At 43.2% G+C, this 20,365-nt stretch overlaps 1 protein-coding gene across 1 annotated transcript in view; it reads right to left on the reverse strand.

The window, feature by feature from the left end:
• Positions 1-19,930, reverse strand: part of CTTNBP2 (cortactin binding protein 2) — a 111,579-nt gene extending 91,649 nt beyond the window's left edge. Inside the window, exons 1-2 of the mRNA XM_066591818.1 lie at positions 19,807-19,930; positions 6,003-6,110 (exon numbers count right to left, since the gene is read on the reverse strand). Of these exons, the coding sequence (XP_066447915.1) occupies positions 6,003-6,110; positions 19,807-19,869 (171 nt within the window). The 5' untranslated portion in view covers positions 19,870-19,930. The remainder of the gene's footprint in view (positions 1-6,002; positions 6,111-19,806) is intronic.
• Positions 19,931-20,365: the final 435 nt, after the last annotated feature.

Genomic DNA, 20,365 nt, shown 5'->3' on the forward strand with positions numbered 1-20,365 from the left:
ACTGCACTACAAAAAGGGGGGAGCAGTGGATGGATCCCCCATTTGAAGAATCGCGAGGGTCCAAGTGGTTGTACCCCACTGATCTATCAGTTTCCCCCATGCATGGATGGATGAAAACTAAAAAATACTCCATCGCCAGAATACCACTTAGACACGTGTGTAAGCAATCATTTAGAATTTTTAACTTTATAGGAACTTGAAGAGGCAGTAATTATTTTGAAGGACTTTGAGTGACATTGCAACACCGGAAGAAGTGCTCTGCTAACTTTCTCTAACAGATTACAAATCTAATTTTATTGTGAATTTAAACTATGAATTTCCAGACTGCTGCAAAAACTTGAGTAATACTGGCCCTACTCCATGAAATGGGCATTTTCATGTGTTAAGCTCTGGAAATTGCCCACTTGAGCTTGTCATCATACTTTACAAACTGCCTGTGGCTTTAGATGATCCTAAAATAGTGACAAATAAGTTGTGAAATTCAAAATGACACTTTAGTAGGAATGGTTCGTAACGCCTATGTTCTACGGAGAGGAAAAGTGTATTAACTTTTAAAGACATAACTGGAATGATTCAAAGGGTGATGATGATAAGGTTTCTTAAAGAAGATTAAAATGCTAGATTTTATTCTCAGCCGTGTATATGTGGGGGGAAAAAAGAACACTCTTCCTTGGTCAAGGGCAGCCTTGTGAAAGGATCAAACAACATCAAACTGCTCAGCTTCTAAAGCCCTTGGGAAGTAGCTGCTCTGTAGATATTCGCTTACAAAGTGCCTGAACGACTGCTTCCTGCAGCGTTAATGTCTTGTATATTAAAAATAAAGAAAAAAATCTTGAAATTATTAATAGCCTCGTACTAGCCTCAAACAAGGGACAGAAAGAAGAAGAGGCCGAGGTCACAATGAGGCCCGAGGGCCAGGTTAAGCTTTGCATGCTCTCAGATCATTCTCTAATTAGTTTATTTCAGCTAAGAATATATAGTTGTATGGAAATTAAGAGCTCTTTACTAGAGATGAGCGAGCATACTCGATAAGGCAAACTACTCGAGCGAGTTGGGCCTTATTTGAGTACCTGCCCGCTCGTCTCTAAAGATTCGGCTGCCGGTGCGGGTGACAGGTGAGTTGCGGCGGTGAGCAGGGGGAAGCTCAGGGGGAAAGGGGGAGAGAGAGATCTCCCCTCTGTTCCTCCCCGCTCTCCCCCGCCGGCACCCGAATCTTTAGAGACGAGCGGGCAGGTACTTGCATAAGGCACTACTCGCTTGAGTAGTTAGCCTTAGCGAGTATGCTCGCTCATCTCTACTCTTTACATTTTTAGAACTAGGGTAATTCATAGTGCTTTTCCCTATGTAGAAGAATGTGTAACCAGTGTACCTATACGTGCCTGCATACTTATAGCAAAGTTGTTCAGTACCACTTTAGGAAAAAAAATGACACTAAAAATGTTATCATTTAGATTAGATATTTTATATAAACTCTAACAAATGATGACCACTAAAAGCGAATATTAAGTTAGCACTAAAGTGCAGTTGATTTCAAAGTTTTCTTCCTTTTTAAGTCAAGACATGAGCACTTCCACATAATTCATGTGCAATCTCCAGTGCATTGTTCTACCTCTAGATGTAAAGCGGAGTACGCAATGACATCTCTTTTTGCTGACAAAATATATTTTTCTAACATTGTTTTAAAAGCAGTATGGTGTGTCACACAGACTCAAAATATCATGTAGTTGCCCAAGCTACTATCCACTTACTCTAGCCTTAGGGATAGCTGCAAATTGGAGCAGTAAATTAGGACTGCAAAAACACATTACATACAGAATCAGTTTTGGAGAAGAAAGAAAAAAAATCAGTTGCGAGATACTGAGTTAGTGGTGCCATGGCATTTGGAATAGTAAGAGCAGGTTTTAATAACTTCATAGTTATTTTAGGCATACTTCAGCATTTTTGGATAAAACTGGAATATAATTGGCTAGAAAAGTTGCTCTTTCCCTCGATAACCATTCATCTACTTTGACACCATGATGGACCTTGACATAAAATAATTTCCCCATGCTTTCAAATTGTTAGATAATTTTGTGGAAGTCTATATTAAGATCCAATGTGACTATCATATCAATTGTCTGCTGCACATACTTTGAAAGGTTACCTGTCACCCACCAGTTAACTAAAGACCACAAGACTGGCTGCATTAGATAACATGAGGATCTGGGTCCTCTAAATGCCAGAAGCTCACCATGACAACTATATAGAAGTAGGACTTCATGTGTGAGAAAGAAAGCCAAGTGACATTACCGCAGCCCTGCCATCCAGAGTGAGAAAAAAAATAAATGAACCCCTTTAGGACCAGGGTGCTTTGGTCCTCAAGGACAAATTTTTAGGGATTGTTCATCCCCATGTGGTGGTTTTACTGCCCTATTTTTCCCCTTCAGCTGCCAAAATTATTGTTGCTGCGCTTATTTTTCCTGTGATATATATGGACTATTTTTTCCAGCTTTTTTAATGCTTTATTGGGGTTAAAAAGGTAAAAAAATGATTTTTTAACATTTATAGTTGCTTTTTTTTAAATGAGGAAATTTACACTAAAATAAAGTACGGGAATGGATTCCTCATTTTGTTCTGGACATTTTGATTTATAATATGTATAGTTTTGGATTACAGGGCACATAGGGCAACGGTTTTGGTTGGTGTCGGCTTTGGGTCATTTTATTTTTAATGTATATATTTTTCTTTTATTCTGTAATTTTTTTAAACTTATTTTTGTAATGATTTTTTACCATCTATGACCCCCATGACATCAAATAAGACCTCTGGGGTCATTCACATTGTCTCGTTTTCTTTTTTTATTTGACACGTTTCACCTGTAGCTGAAGCATCCATTGCAGCAGCATCCATAGGAGCCCCAGTTACAGGGAAAACATTCCCCTGTAGTGACAATAGTCAGTGGCAGAGCCGATTAGGGTCTGTTGGGACCCTACAGCTCTGCTGCGACAGAGGGCACATGACGTTCACGTGATCGCCAGGTCACATAGCAGAAGTAATACTTTTACTTTCACATTTTAGCACATAGTACCCGGGAAAGGAGAAGGTAGAAAGGGTTAAAACCACTTCTCCCTTCTCCTCCAGGTTCTCAGCTGTCACTAACAGCTGAAGACCTGACCTGCTTCTGCTTGATTGCAGGAGCAGAGGCTTTATTTCTGCACTGTACTTCTGCTATTGGCTGGGATTAGGGCCTCATTCACATGACTATGTGTTTTTACGTTTGCACAAACACACCGTATAATTGCATGCATGAAGATTTGACTCGATTGAGTCCCGATCATTGTTTGCGCATTTCAAGCCATTCACATGGGGCACTACTGTTTGTATGTAAAAAAAAAAGGCTGAAGCGTTGTACGCAGGGTAACTCCCTCTCTCTCCCTTTTTTCCTGCTGCCATAGAAGTCTATGAGAGCTTGCTGCGTATCACATCGGAAGATAGGGCAAGACCTATCTTTTCACGTGCTGTATAAAACAGGTGACCAAAAACGGTCATGTAGGTCCTATTTTTTCTTGCTTGATAATTTTAAGTGGCCAGAAAACAAAAAAAATCAGTCATCTGAATGAACCCATTTTTTTACCTGCCGAATTTCCAGTGTAAATACACTAGTCTGAATAAGCCTTAACGCCCAGGGTCAAGTGCCATATATTTACCATGCTTAGGGGTTAAAGAGGACCCCTCATGTCCTCTGATAAGCACAGCAGGATGCATACCTTTACAGCTGCACCCCCACATACACACACATATTTTCATTTCCGCGCCCCTGCATCTACATACTGAATTTGTCACGTATTCTGTAGGTTGGCACTCTCTACAACTCTGTGTCAATCAAATGTGACATTTGCAATTGACATTGATCTGTGGAGGCAGCCCTCCCCACTGATCAGAGGATGTAACAGGTGCCCTTACAGAAAAGTGAAATTCAGCCTTTTGGATTTAGTCACGTAAGTCATTCAATATGTGAAATAAAACATACAAAAAGTGCCATTTTTTTTTTAACTATGCAAATGGACACTATTGCCTTGAAAGGAAAATAACAGCACTCCCCACACAGGGATCCAATCTTAAAAAAAAAAAAGTTACCTAGGAGCCAATGACTCTGAAACTGAAAAATTTAGGAGCCAAATAAATTTTTTAGTCACCAAATTAAAAAAAAAAAAAGATCTTAAAATGATACGTACATACATCTTTTAGTTTTTGGCTACGCAGTTGCGAATGCAAATTAGCAGAGTTCCAGTATTAACAATGGTGGAGGAACATAGCAGGAGGCTAATGGCCCTTTTACACAAGATGATTATCATTCAGAATCGTTCGGATTCCTTCGCTCCAGGAATCTGAACAATAATCTCCCATGTAAATGCATGCTGCGACTGAACAAGAATTGTTCAGTTTCAGCATTCATAGAATCATACAGTTGGAAGGAACCTCCAGGGTCATCGGGTCCAACCCCCTGGTCAGTGCAGGATTCACGAAGTCATAACAGACAGATATTTGTCCAGCCTTTGTTTGAACACTTCCATTGAAGGAGAACTCACCACCTCCCGTGGCAACCAGTTCCTCTCATTGATCACCCTCACTGTCAGAAAGTTTTTCTAATATCTAATCTGTGTCTCCTCCCTTTCAGTTTCATCCCGTTGCATCTAGTCTTTCCTCGTACAAATGAGAATAGGGCTGATCCCTCTGCACTGCGACAGTCCTTCAGATTTTTGTAGACAGCTACTAAGTCTCCTCTCAGCCTTCTTTTTTGCAAGCTAAACATTCCCAGATCCTTTTACCGTTCCTCATAGGACATAATAAATGGCCTGTCCGAGGTTCTAGATGCTGGGAGGCGCTATAGGCAGAGGAAATCCTGACTCCACCCCTCTCCTGCACGTAATATAGGTTAGAACAGGAGAGGGGGAGGAGTCAGGATTTCCTCTGCATAGAGCGCCATCTGGCATCTGAAAGCTCTGACAGGCTCCATATTACTGTGGACAAGCAGTGGGAAGGGAGGCAGAAGCCACGGCAGGGCTAGTTACAATTGGTAACAAGACTGTTGCCAGCTACAAATGAGAGGTCGCCATGCTGGTCACAATCTGGAGCCCTGCTGCATTCTGTTCGATGACACGCAAGAGACTTTTCTACTGAACAGAAGGTTCACAATTATTGTTGGATTGCTGTACAGATGAAGGATTCTCTGATGTATTTAGGGAGGTGCTTTATGTCTAGCACCTCGTTGTCATCCAATTAGTAATTGAAAAGAAAAGGCCCATTTAGACACAACGATTATCGCTCAAAAGCCATCTTTTGAGTGATAATCATTCTGTCTAAATGCACTGCCATTGTGCAGTGTTCATTCATTGCTCATTTCTAGCATGCCTGAAATTAGCAATGAGCCTTATCAGTGCAGCAAGCTGATTTTCTCAATGGGCAGCACTGATAGCATTCTTTCAGCTGGTATCCCACTGGGACTTCCCAGCAGGATAACAGCTGACAGCTCTGAGAACAAAGGAGCTGTCAGTGTTCCTGTTGCTTCTTGGAGCTAGCAGCTCAGTGGGACACTGCGAGAACAAAGCAGCTGTTTGCATATAGAAAACAGCTGGATTGTTCCCCAAGCTATTGCAGAAGTATCCCACTCTGCTTGCATAATTCTTAAGTAGCTAATTAGCTACTTAGAGTTATGCAAAGATGATCGGTCAAAACTCTGACTTAAACTGTCGTTTAAGCAAATTTTGAGCGATCATAGCTCTGCGTAAATGGGCCCTAAGGGGGCCCTTGTAATATTCTTGGACAGAGCTCGGTGCTACCTCTGTTTCCCCTGGGGCCAATCATACACAAATATACAAAATCTACATTCATCCGTGTGCATGCAACATGAATATTTGTAACTTTTGAGAATTAGTAGCATCTTACACAATTCCCACTGTACGCTCATTAAAATGTGTAATGCATTATTAAAAACAAGATCCAGCATGAGAAATAAAACTTACCCGTAAGGCTTCTATCACGAGGTCCCTTGCTTCCAACTCCCCTTCTAATATACTTAAAAGAAAACGCAGTTCTGGCTTGCTCAAATTTTCCATATCAAAATCTTTTGTCTACAAATGAAAAAGAGAAGAAGTCATTATGAAAACAGCTGATTAGTGGCTCCTGACCAGCATGTTCTGAACAGACAATGCCGGGGATTTATCAAAACGGGGAAGAGTGGCGGAGCTGCTTAGCACACCAAATTAATTGTGAGAACGGAAATATCAGAATATCATTATTACCGCACACTAGTTTGAAAAATCTTCTCAATTGTGTTAGGCCGCTTTCACATCTGCGTCTGAACTTCCGCTACAGATCTGTCTGAAAATACCAGAAGAAAAGGCGCTGCATGCACCGCTTTTTCTTCCGTCCAAAACCCGGGGAGCTGGGTGGAAAGCAGTTGGCCCCCTTTATAGTCCATGGGGTCCACCCAATGTCGTTCAGTCCCGTCTAGCAACAGAACCATTCGCCAAGGGGATTTCATTTTTACTGCTCCCTGAACAGAGCAGGAAAACGGAATCCCCAGCGCAGATGTGAAACCACCCCTCAGAAACCGTAAAAGCTTTAGATATTTTTATTGATTAGTGAGGAAAAGAACCTATCCAGACGTTTGTTTCTAAAAGTTTGTAAATCCGGTACAAGTTACGTTTGTAAGTAGTCAGAGCACTTTAGGAGTCCAAGGCCAGTCGTGATATCATACTAAGCACTCCCTTATATAATATGTTCTGTGCTGCATTATTTATTAACTAAGCCTTGATTTCTTTCTAGGGCAAAAGGTGGCCAAACGTCTTCTTGCATCATAAGGTTTAGGATGCTTTCACATGGGCGACAAACTTGCGCAATTTTCTTGCGCTGCGACGGTGTTACAAATCGCATGTATGTGAAGCCCATGCTTTCCAATGGCATCTTTCACATGTTTTGTAGCATGCGACATTGCAATGAAAAAAATCGTGGCTTGCTCTATACAGCCGCGATTTGCTATGTTTTGTAGCCCACATTTCCCTATGGTCCTGGTTTTCGTGCGGTGCAACTTTTACAGTACGAAGTATCTGCCTTTAAAAAGCAAAAAAAAAACACAATACATCACCTAAAAGGCGCTTTCCATTCCGCCGCACTTCTCCTCTGAAGGTCTGGCACACTTGCTTGTAGTTTTCAGCCAACGCTTCTGGTCATTGAATAGCTGTGATTGGTTCATCGAGCACTGCAGAGATTGGCTGAGCTTCGTCGCTCGAGAACCAATCACAACCAGCGCTTCCTGGAAGCCAGGTTTTTGAACTTCTGACCAGGAAGCGCTGATGAAAAGTACAAGCAAAGTGTGTCGGAGCTGCGGAGAAGTGCACCATTGCGGACAGTGCCTGATAGGTGATGTGTTGGGAGTTTTTTCATTTTTAAAGGCAGATAGGGCTTATTTTAGTGGTAGGGCTTCTATTTCAAGGCGCCCCCCCTTCCCTCTGAAAATTCCATTAAAAGGCACTACAAAGTCACGCAACATTGTAGAGACACAAGATTGCGATATCGCCATGAGAAAACACAGCGATATCGCACAGAACACAGCTGCAATTTTCTCACGGCAATATCGCTGTCGCCCATATGAAAAAGGCTTTCACTACATCCTTAGCGACATCATATTAATAATATTTCTTATAATAAGCAAACTGTAGTATTCAGCAAAGAAGCACAAAATATGGTCAAAATTATAATACCTTGATAATAAATGACAAGAGCTTTTCTTTTTCCGAACTGATTCATATCCATGTGTTTTTCATGTGACTCCTAAGGCTCATTCACACGACTGTGATTTCGACACATATTACACACGATGCACAGCCACATGACACATGGTGAATGAAGTCAGTGAGAGTACATGGACTTTCATTGGTCTGTTCACATTAGTGTGTAAACACTGGATGTAGATATGCGCGTGAAAAAGATCACAACATGCTGTATTGCACCACATATCACGCAGCATGCAAAGCTGTCCATACGCAATACATTGCATATGGGCGATGATACATACGCGACTCCGCTATGAAACAGAGTGGGAAATAAAAAAAAAAAAAAGAAGTCACATAGCATAGCACATGACCGTGTGCGTGAGATACACTATCATGCACTGTGCACTCGCTGCCGGCTCACAGACCAGTAAACCACTGCGTGACCCATGCACCATGTTATGTATACAGTCGTGTGAATTCCATCCGATGTGATAATGAAGGGACTCGTACAGGGAAACAACCCATTATTTTCAATGAGTTCATATAAATGGGTCATTTTTCTCCTAGACTGATAAAACCGAGATAGAAAAACTGTAGTATGTCCTATTTTTGGGTGATTCTTCTTCAAGAATTGCCTTATTTCCTACAGGAGCGTGAAAATGCCATGAAATGTGCATGTGACAGTGATGCTTTTTTCACTTTTAACTATTGGAAGCACATGGGGTTTTTTTGCACAATGATGCATTTTAGTGACAAAACACATCACAATATAGTCACAGGTTTACAAGTGCCATACCGGTCTGATTTAGCTGCGTTTAAAAAAAAAAAAAAGCACCTAAAACGTGACCATAGGAAATATTGGACTTTAATGGCTTCATTCACACGAACGTTTTTTTCCAGATTAAATGTGCACGCGTGAAAAAATATTAGAACCATTTTCAGACGTATATTTTACACGCTGGGAGAAAAGGGTTTTGCTCTCTCTTTCAACGTGAAACGCAGCAAGCTCCCATAGACGTCTATGGCTGCTGTAAAAAAAGGGAGTGAATTACCCTGCCTGATAGTTAATTCTCTCGCTATGAAATCGGGACCACATGCCATGCGTTGTTAGAATTTTAGCGTGAAAAATCGCATCTGACGCGAGAAAATCACCAGCGCATAGCAGCGACAGTGATGCGATTTTCTCACATCCAAATCGCGTGTTTAAGAGGCCTGAAATACGCAACTTAAGATCGGACCTCGATCGTGTCAAAAAGTCATCATGCGATTATACGCTACATACGTAAAAACATATACGGTTGCGTGAAGGAGGCCCGGGAGTAACGCATCACACTGCTGTACATATGTATTTCACACAGATGAAAAGTAAAAAAAATCTCATGCGTTTCCAATAATTAAAAAATGGAAAAAAGCGTATTGAACTCACATGCAAATCACATGGCATAAGAGTGCTATGCGATTTTTTTTTTTGCCACGCTCCCATAAGAAATAGGCGATTCTTGAAGAAGAATCACCCAAAAATAGTATATGTTGCGATTTCTCTCTCTCGGACTCAAGGTCTAAGATTAAAAAAGTCTGTGTGAATAAACTAATTGAAAATAATGGGTTCTTTTCCCGTGCGAGTTCCTTCCATTTAACATCGGATAGAACTCACACAGGAAAAGCATCCGAGCGTGATTACATTGCATATTACATGCGCAATATACGTGATGAATTGAGTCACTGAAAGTACATTGATTTTCACTGATCTATTCAGACTTGTGTATATTCATTGCATAAAAAAATAATGCAATATGTTCTATTTTGATTTGTATTACACGCAAGAGAGAGACCATTGTTCTATATGGGCGATTAATCAAGGCCGCCTACTGCATATGGGTGGTGTATATATGTGCTGCTGTGAAGCAACAGCTTGGGAAATTTAAACAAAAATGTTTAAAAAAATCAGGAAGACTACACATGACAGTGTGTATGAGATACGTTGTCATGTGTAGTATAATATAGCTGCCATACGCGGCGAAAGGCCAGCTCACCGGCGGCTCCACAGCGGTTAAATCCTGCGTGAGTAACGCAGGGTTTTATGCCTGGCCTTAGGTGATAACTACTGAAGATACTGCCGTGAGACTATGAGCAGCCCTACATAAAAAGGCAAAAAACTAGTCAGCTGCATCTGCCTCAGCGAATAGATCAAAAAACATCGCCTTCATAAATCCGGAAATATTAGTCACCTTGTGGATTCCGCCCATCTGATCATTAGCAGGATGCTTGCTGGGTTAGATGTTGCATTATTAGACTAATGGTGATGGATCCATATGGAAAGCTGTTCTTGTTGTTGCTAATGTCCTGTTCCCTCGCCTCACACATTGTTTAAATGGTGCAATATTGGTGACACTTGTAAGCAGGTCTGTTAGGAGTCACCATGAGTGGAACATACTTTGCATTGAACAGAACTAACAATTGTGTAGCAGCAGACATAATGATTGAGTCTACGGTCAGCGTGTGTGTGGATGAGCGTATACTGCGTGGCCAGGAATGCTACAACGCAGTAAGCTGTAACGTGATCCCTGCAGTGTAGGCCCAATGTAAGGTAAGCAACTAATTATTCATTGCCTCTAAACACAAAATCTTCTGCACAGGAGACACTGGAATTACAATCTGCCTGCCAAAGCAAGATTTTCTCGCATCTGTTTAATTTTAGAACAACTGAAACTAAAGAATGAATTTTAAAGTGACATTTTATAACAAAGTTTACAGTGTTGGGAAAATGTTACAAAAGGCTGAAATCCACAGCAAGCAGCACGAAAAGAGCGCAAATATTACAATAGTACAGCCCGGAAACTGCTTGGTAACTTTCCCTTAGGCTGGGCTCACACGGCCGTATTGTAAAATCCTGCGCGAGTCCTGCAGGGTCTGACCGCTGTGGAGCCAGCCACGTATGGCAGCGATACTGTATGGGCATGACAGCGTATCTTTTTATTTGATCATGCCCACGGCCATTAGCGTAAAACACTCTGGGTCCGTTTTACAGCCATACGCTCTGCTGGCAGAGACCACATATGGCACTGTGCATGCCCGCGTATCACGCACACACAGACAGACATGGCGCAGTGTGACTTTTTTAATTTATTTTTTCTCTTCCCCAGTTTCAGAGTAGAGATGCATATAAAAACGCTGCCCATACGCGATGTATTGCATATGGACAGCGTATCATATGCAGCCCACACAAGTGTATAGGGCTCACGCTGCATATGCACACAGGAAAATGCAGCATGCTGCGATTTATTTCTCTTGTGTATCTATACGCAGTGTCCACATGTGCATGGATCAAGGAAAGTCCATTGACTCCATTCACCATATATCACACATCCGTGTAACGCATGCCTGATATGCGTTGAATACACGGTCGTGGACATGAGCCCTTACTGGGGTTGTTTTGTTGGTTTACATTTCCTGCGCTTTCGATTCGCAACGGCAAGTATATACGCTGTCCATACGCATTGTGTATGGCTGTTGTTGATTATGTGCCCAGAGAGAACAAGGGGATCTCACGCGTAATAAGCGGCAAAATAGAACATGCTGCGTTCTGTTTTGCGCTTGTGTATTACGCAATTCTTACATGCAAATGTGAGCGAACCAAAGGCAATGTATTTGATTGCCATTGAGTTATTGCATATAAGACTGCATACACCGCGTACGTAATACACAGTAAACTTACTCTTGTGTGAGCTCGGCCTTAAGGGAGCAACTTGTTTAAACACCAACATTCACTGCAGTCATCACAATTATTCATAGTATCACATGCTCTCCTGATACAAGACAAGCCCCACCGCTACATACTGTATATAGCAAAATATTGGCAGTGTTCCTAAGCATAGCAAGCACCAACCGTCCAAACACTTCACTTTCCACAGAGACACAGAGCGATGCAGTCTTATTAAAGATATACAACACACACAGAGCTGTAGGATTGGACGGGCATTGCAGAAAGTAAGAGGTGTCTACAGGAGGTCTACTGTTGTCTGGTCAGTGGGGGCTGCTGGCTGCGGTATAATACACCGCACCTCCCACAGTGTACAATACAGGGTGCAGGGAAGAGTCTCTTCCTCCCTATTGTGTTCTGTCCAACCGTCTTCCCTGGCGCAGGATTACAGGTCACATGACAAGTGCAATGACTGTACGGGAGAGCGTATTGTTACAGGAAATAAGAGGGGATGAAGTCATCTGGATTTCCCCACAATAATAATTCTATATAAAGTAATATTGTGAATCATGAAGCAGCAATGCTTTGTAAACAGTCTGTGACTGCAGTCTGATTATACTGAGGCTGGGCTCACACCAGCGTCATCTCATCACATATTACATGTGCAATATACACAGTGAATGGAGTCGAATGGAGTCAATGACAGTCTATTGATTTTCATTGACCCACTCACATTAGCGTTGTTTTATTGCGTGTAATACGCACGTAAAAAAGAATGCGGCATTTTCTATTTTACAGCGTATTACGTGCGACAGAGCCCTACTGTTCTCTATGGGTGTGTAATAAAATGTGTGATGCCATGCTCGTGTGAGCCCATCCTAGCTTCATTTATGCTGCTTAATAGACAACAGGTTACGAGAGATGAGCGAGTATACTAGCTAAAGGCAATTGCTCGAGCGAGCATTACCTTTATTGAGTACCTGCCCGCTGGGAACAAAAGGTTCGGGTGCCGGTGCGGGGGAGCGGTGAGTAGCGGCAGTCAGCAGGAGGGAGCGGTGGGGGAGAGAGGGAGAGAGAGATCTCCCCTCCGTTCCTCACCGCTCTCCCCTGCAGCTCCGTGCCCGCCGGCGGCACCTGAACCTTTCGTCTCGAGCGGGCAGGTACTCGCTAAAGGCAATGCTCACTCAAGCAATTGCCTTTAGCGAGTATACTCGCTCATCTCTACAGGTTACCTTTAACAAACTTTTCTTTGCAAGGGAGGGGGTTCAGCTGCTTCCAGATACACCAGTTTCACAAGGAGCAGACTATAAGGCCTCCTTCACACGGGCGACACCGCTCACTGCGAGAAAATCGCAGCGATATCGCATTGTTGCACCGTATGATATGGCTGCGATTTTCTTGCAGCAATACCGCGATTTTGTAGCGCTACAAAGTCGCATGTGACGCTACAAAAATCACGCGACTTTGTAGCATCTGCCACTGTCAAACTTGCATCGCATCGCATGCAAACCGCATTTTCGTGCGATGCGATGCAACAGAGAGGAAGGCTTTATAGAGAAACATGGGCTACAAAACCTAGTGTGTCGCGGGCATATTGCCTAACCTGCTAGGCTTGTGTGTCGTTTTGTAGCATGCTACAAAACATCTCATGTGTGAAGGAACCCATAGGAAACCATGGGCTTCTCATACATGCGATTTGTAGCATCGTAGCAATGCTACAAAATCGCGTGACTTTGTCGCCCGTGTGAGAGGGGCCTAACAGCTCCATCATCTTCATCATCATCAACACAAAATAATCCAAACAGAAATCAGCAGGAAATTTCTGGACATGTTGGCCGGTCTGGCACTCAGGACCCGTCTAATACTGTCATGAAATATATATTACTTGCAGTCATGTCACCTCAGAGCATTAACTGTGCATTATCAAATGGAGAGATTTTTTTTCATTAAGGGATGATTTCATTATAGCTTAGGTTTTAAATGAGTGATTCATTCTAAGGATATGATCGGTACTGGTGCATTATGTCTCCATCGGAAGAATGGGTGGAGACATGGGTTTGGAAGCCACACTGACTGGGAACACCCACGTAGCACCTGAGTAGTGATCAGCACAGCTTTCAGCGCTGTGCTGGCTGAACCTCCCGAGGACTGTCAGCCCGTCTCCCGGTTGCTTAGCTGGGAACTGCCTTCCTCTGTCAACGGATTGCTGTAGCAGAGGTTGCACAAGGTCGGCCTCTGGGGCTGTGCATGTCTGTTTTTCACCCCTGACCAAGGAGACGACAGCTGCTGACCGCCAATTCAGACCCGCAGAAGCTGAATGTCAAAGCAGGACGCCTGTAGCTGGAATCCTGTTGCCATGAAAATCTGCCGAGTATACAACAGAGGGAGCTCCCTACCTCTGTGAAGGCTTTACACGTCTCCAACTCAGCTCGGTATCCTCCAAACAATCGCAAGCTGTGGGCGTTCCCTCTACCTCCAGCCACATTTCTGGTGGAGACATAATGCCCCAGTACCGGTATGATCAAACATCATAGAGTAAATCCACACCAAAATCCACGTATGGCTTTTCACCGTGGAATTCACTCATTGCATTGCAGTGACTGAAGTCCATTGATAACCCACGGCATTCCTTCAAGAACGAGCTCAGGATTTCAAAATCCGCAGAATGACCATCTTCCACTGCAAGTCAATGCAGTTTGTGAAGACCCCATTGACTTAAGCCGCATTCACAAGGCCAAGAAAAGCATGCAACATTTGTGCTTTGCGAGATGCACAAATATAAACCCAATTTTTTGAATTGAGATCAAATACATGAGCGTTTTTTGTTTTGTTTTTTTTCCCTGCGTGTAGGAAAAAAGCTCAGCATATCCTATCGTTGGGTGTTACCTCGGAAAACATCACCCACTAAAACACATCACACGGAGCTGTGCATGCAAGTGCGATGCAATGTTTCCCAATGAGAGCAATGGGAAACACTTGCCGATCCTCAGCCGCGGTTTTCAGCAGCTGTACTGAAGTAATAGGAGGCATTTTTGACACTAAAACACCTTGCAGCTGTAAGCGTCAAATCAGGTCGAGATTCACGGTCCAATACTGCGCTCGTTAATGTGAAACTAGCCTTAGGCTGCTTTCACACATGCTGAGGGCTTATTCACACGTCTGTATATTGGCCGGGTTTTCACGCTCGACCGATATATGGTGTCGCTTTCTGCAGGTGAGGGGGCGGGCCGGGAGCAGTGCACTGAGCTCTTACCTCCTCTCCGCCCCTCGCCACTGTTTACAATTGGAGGGGCGGGACGGGGTGAAGCTAAGTTCTGTCCAGTCCCCTCCCATTGCAAATGGTGGTGAATGGCGGAGAGGGGGTGAAGAGAGGGCAGAGAGGGTGTGGGAGCTCAGTGCACTGCTCCCAGCCCGTCTCCTCCCCCTGCAGAAAGGGACACCAAATATCGGCCGGGCATGAAAAGCTGGCCGATATACAGACATATGAATAAGCCCTTAGGGTCTGTTCAGAATTTCCGTCTCTCTGCTCCGTTTTTGGAGGAGAAAAACTGAAATAAAATGGAAAAAACTGATTCCCTTTTCCCCCCCATTGATTTCAGTTGGGTTTTACAAAAAGTGGAAAGCAAACAGAAAGGCTTCCATTTGCTTCCATTCCATTAGATTTCCTTTTTTTAAATGGAAAATTAACAGACTGCACTATTTTCCAAAAAAATACTATTGTCCAAAAAACAGACTTGTGGGATATGTGCAGATTTTGTTCAAGCAGAACCCTTTAAAGAATAATAAAAATGTGAAGGATTTTATATTAGCAACAAACTGTGAGGTTACCCAGCAGTGTCACTTGTCATCGTACCTATGTGATAAACATACTGCCTAGCAACACATTAGCATTCAGGAAGCAGAAAGCACACAGCAACACATAAGCAATGCTCTCAAGTCCCCCGCATCACACACTATGGGCATAATGTACTAATTCCCCTCTTCCAGCCTGAAACTGTACACCCAGAAGTATCCTTTCCATACCCCGTTATGTGCTGGAGGAGGGCCACCGGCTAAAGGTCACCATGGATCTGATCTCGCTGAAACTCCTACACTAGTCCGGGAGCCTAATAGGGGAAATTCATTATGTAAGCAAGTCTGTGGGAGTATTCTCTATACAGCGGCCAACAATCACATCAACACTGCAATGGATATGTCTGCTTAGCTTATTTACCAGGCTAATTCTCGCAGAAAACAGGAACAACTGGTTATTAGTTTCCCAAATATCACAGTATAGCACAGGCGGTGTACATGTGTGTAGCCTGTACGTGACACCGCGAGGACATGACTGAACACATTGTAAGCAGGTCCTGTGCGATTGCACAACACGGAACCCGCACCTTGTAATCAGCCATTATTTCCTATGGGTTAATCTATATGGGTGTTTTTTCTCTCACCGAAAGTACAAGACGCAAAAACCGAAGTAGGTTCTATTCTTGTGTGATAATAGGATTTGTAACTTGCGGTGACTGGTATGCGTTTATTTCCACAGACTAAGGGCAAGCTCACACGAGCGTAATTTAATTGTGCATTATGTGCACAATTTACGCCTGGAATGGATGCAATGAAAGTACATTGATTTTCATTGATCCATTTACATTTGCGTGTATTTATATTGCGTATAATATGCATGTAAAAAAGTATGCATGTTCTATTTTATCGCATATTAAGCACGATAGAGCCCCATTGTTCTCCATGAGTGCGTAATAAATGCTGTTACATTACGTATGTGCAGCACTTATGAGTAACTTCGCTTTCCTATTGCACTAAGGCCGGCTGCACACAGGTGGATTTGCATTGCGGTGCCCGAAGTGGGCGTCCTCCTCCAAATTCTGCAGCAAATACTGTTCATAGCTTGCTATGTAAAAATGCTTTTTCGCGTACACGAGCGGAAATCAATTGCGATTTTCTGCTTGTGGAGGAAAAATCACAGCATGCTTCATTTCTGTGTGGACTCCGCACAGACGGCTTCCATTGAAGTCAATAGAAACCTTCCAACCCGCGACCCGTCAGAAGGCTCGCCATGCGGACCATCCACAGTACAGAAAGAAGAAAAGAATGACAGGTACATGTGGATGCTGCCGGGGTAGGGTCTGATTCCGCTGCGGAATCTGACCCGGTCGTGTGCAGTCGGCCTAATATGGATCAGTATTCAGCAGTTGAAAATAAAACCAATGAAACCAAATATGGCAGAAATACATATCAAATAACGATTAAATACTGATGGCATACAGTTGTAATGTCATCTGTAACACATCCGTATTAAGGATCCATATTACGAGCATGTTACAATACGCGCATCTGAAACTGGCATAAGATCAAGTTCACCCCTGGCATTTATGAATTCATATAATAGAGGGCAGGCGTTCCACCTAGGAGAGGCTGTTATCAACCATAGTAAGGAGCTGCTGCAACAGGCGTCTCTCCTTCTGAAGGATGACAACTGCTTCACGGATTTCAATTGCTGTCTGGTAATGTTTAATTTCAGCAATGCTGCAGGGAAAACAAGGACTTGTCCATTGCTCCTACTAAGCCAAAAGGTCTCCTTCAGGATGCCACCCCTCGTCTGGAGACCTGTCGCACAGGAAGGGTCATCCAACCCTGTTAGAAAACAGCTTTAAAAATGAACATAGAAAAAAATGGAAAGTGTCAGCTTTCAGCTGCTAAAATACATGGGAAAAATGAAGGCTGACTTGTGGTTTCTACTGGAAACAAGAACCCTTCCTCTGAGACATTGCTGACAAATGAGGCCCTAACAGGGATATTGATCAGGAGGGGATCTATTGTATACGGAGTGCTCATGTGCTAACTCATGACAGCAAAGAAAAGCTATTTCTAGATACTGTCCAGTAATAATAGTAACAAACGAGAACTAATATATAGGTGTGTGTGAAGGAAAGATTTATAGGCATCACAAGCTGCAGGTTGATAACATATCGTTACTCTTATACCTGTCAGACATGGATTTGGTGGGGGTGTAGTGATTATATTAAGAAAGCCCTTTAGTGTAGATGTTACACACAACTGGTCTCATACAGCCTTGGCGCTACAACCAGACCCCCATGATCTATTCAGTCTTAGATCACTGTAGGATGGAAATAAGGGCACAGCAAAATCTCATGCAATGGAAAAAAAATTAAAATCAGGGCACAGTACATATAGAAAAATCCTAACACGCCTTCATATCTGCCATTTTTTAGAATATAATACCCCAATATAATCTTTATAGCATGTGCCCTCACGATGGATGTTTTCGGCTGGAGGGTGCCCTGAAATCTGCATTTGCTACATGATTGCTATGATTCTTGGCCAGTCTATAGTGTGGACACATACCCTACAGGTTACATTAGGGTATTGCATAACTATATGCTTCCTAATGTAATGTTACTAGAAGAATCATTACATTTATAAGTGGAAATACATCTGAACTTCCTGCCTGCGGGATGCATAGGAAGAACACAGCAGCTTGCATCCTGAGGCAGATCTTTGTTAAGGCGATACTCACACTTTTTGGAGAAAAGGGGTAGATGCAGTCTTTATTTGGGCAGCAAAAAAAAGGGTCCAAATGTATAATAATGTGGCATCCTCATCAGTTCCTATAGGCCAAACGTCAGCCACAAGTATGTCTTATTACAATCTATTAGACATTTTTTCATAGACTGACTGCTGTGCTATTCAATAGAGCAACAATGTATCCATTACATTGTATCACTTCTTTTTCAACAGAAGACAACTGTACACTTTTAAACACAAATATTGTCACTGTAAATAAAAAACACTGCAAAAAGAGCAAGAATGAATCAAGCATCTGTCAGCAGGGAGCACGCTCACATCTGCATATTGTAGACGGATCCTGTTTTTTAAAGAATGAAGGCAACGGAAACTAACGGAAAACATGCTTTCTGATCCTGCAGACAGACAAGTCAAAAAAATAGAAACGTTACTTTCGCTTTTAATCAATTTAAACAGATCCGCTTTTTAGATTTCCTCTCCGCTCCAAGCCTCCTCTGTAAGAAGAACAGAAAGAAAAAAAGGGAACAAATACATAGTAATCTGTTTGCTTCCATCACCCATTGACCACAATGGTAAAATAAAAAAGCGCACATTCCAGTTCACATTCATATGTAATTCACAATGAAAATTCCGCACCAAAATTCGCATAATTTCTGTGTCAAATCCTGCATCACTGGTGCACATTTTGACAAGTATTTTGGTGCTGATCCCCGGCAGGTATTGCCCCTTTTATTGAAAGGGTGAAATCAGCTGCAGATCTACATCAAAATCTGCAACAATGTTGCAATTTTTGGTGCAGTTTCGCTGCAGACTTTGGCGCGGATTTTGGTGCATGTGAACATACCCTCATCATGAAAAGAAAAAGCGCAGGTGTCTGTGTTTTTGTTTGATTTTAAAGAACGGGAATGGCAAAAAAACCAGACAAACGGATTGAAACTGAAGGTCTTTGACCTCTATGGACACAAAAACTGAGGAGGTTTTCTTTCCGTTAAACTGCTCTCATGACGGAACGGCGAGATGGAAATAGAAAAGACAGATGTGAAGCGGCTGCTGGAATGTGGGCTCTGCTGATGGTTCCTGCAGATCAACAGCATCACAATTAAAGACCCTGCAGATTGATTATTGGATGACTCCCGCATGTAAGGGGATAGCAACATGAGCCAGTGCTGGGGAATACAGGAATGTACCCAGCACCACTAGATCGGCTGAAATGCGGCTGCCAACTAGCAACCATTCTGTACAGTATGAAGGAACATGCAGCAATAATAATGCATATATATATATGTATATATATATATATATATATATATATATATATATATATATATATATATATATATATATATATATATATAAAATCCCAGTGGAGGTGGAAGCATTGTATACATATGCAGCAAGGACCCTGTAGGAGCCATCTGCAGACACTGAGCCCCTGTGTCCCCCAGTACAATGCAGGCTTGTGGGTGACATGCCTGCCCTGTGTGACAGCTCCAGTATGTCAGTGTCAGGGCACAGAGGAGCTGGCACATGTCCACTATTTATACTCCACAGCAGCCATTTACTGCTGCTCCCCTCTCCATTCACATGCAGCACAGCTCTCCTCTGCATGGTGAGCGGTGGGCTTATCTGCAGCCCCATGTAAAACCACCAACACATCCCTCTCCCACAATGGGCTGTGCGCAATGACAAACTCGGTACAACTACGTGAGCACACAGGTAATAGTCCCCGCGGGGATGGATGGCACTAGTCCCGGCGGGCACCGCCTTACCCCCTGCTGCCCCCTTCCCACAGCTGCTTACATTGTCGGTGTCCCCGTGCTCCGAGGAGAACGGCTGCTCCCCGTCCTCTCCGACTGTCGCCATCTTCGTGCTGTATCTGACTGAGAGTGAATAGAGCCGGGGGAGAGGAGACAGAGGAGGACAGCCCCCATTACCACAGCCTGCTGCTCCTCCCCCTACCTGCTGCCTGCCATAGTGCTGTATGTGGACGACACACTGTACCGGACTCCAGCTTGTGTGTGGAGGGGCAGCTATGGCAGTGCCAGTGTATACAGGGACCCTACCTCCTCAGGTGCCCTCAGCCCACATCCTGTAGTCCTGGAGAGGAGTTGGGCTTTCCCTGGAAAGGCACGCGTGTGCAAAAAATACAGTAAAATACACACACATGTGCAAAAATGCAACGCACATCGCACAAATGTGCGCGGAAATACACTTACGCCCGTGTGAAGCCGGCCAAAGAGAGGATGCCTTGTGTACATAAGATGGCGGATTGTTAATCTCCCCCCTACCTCCTCTTCGTGGACCAGAAATTGGCAGAATTACATACCATAAAATCCACCTCAAAATGTCAATTTTCTGT

The sequence above is a fragment of the Eleutherodactylus coqui genome, chromosome 2 (assembly GCF_035609145.1).
Source record: "Eleutherodactylus coqui strain aEleCoq1 chromosome 2, aEleCoq1.hap1, whole genome shotgun sequence".
Lineage (NCBI taxonomy): Eukaryota > Metazoa > Chordata > Amphibia > Anura > Eleutherodactylidae > Eleutherodactylus > Eleutherodactylus coqui.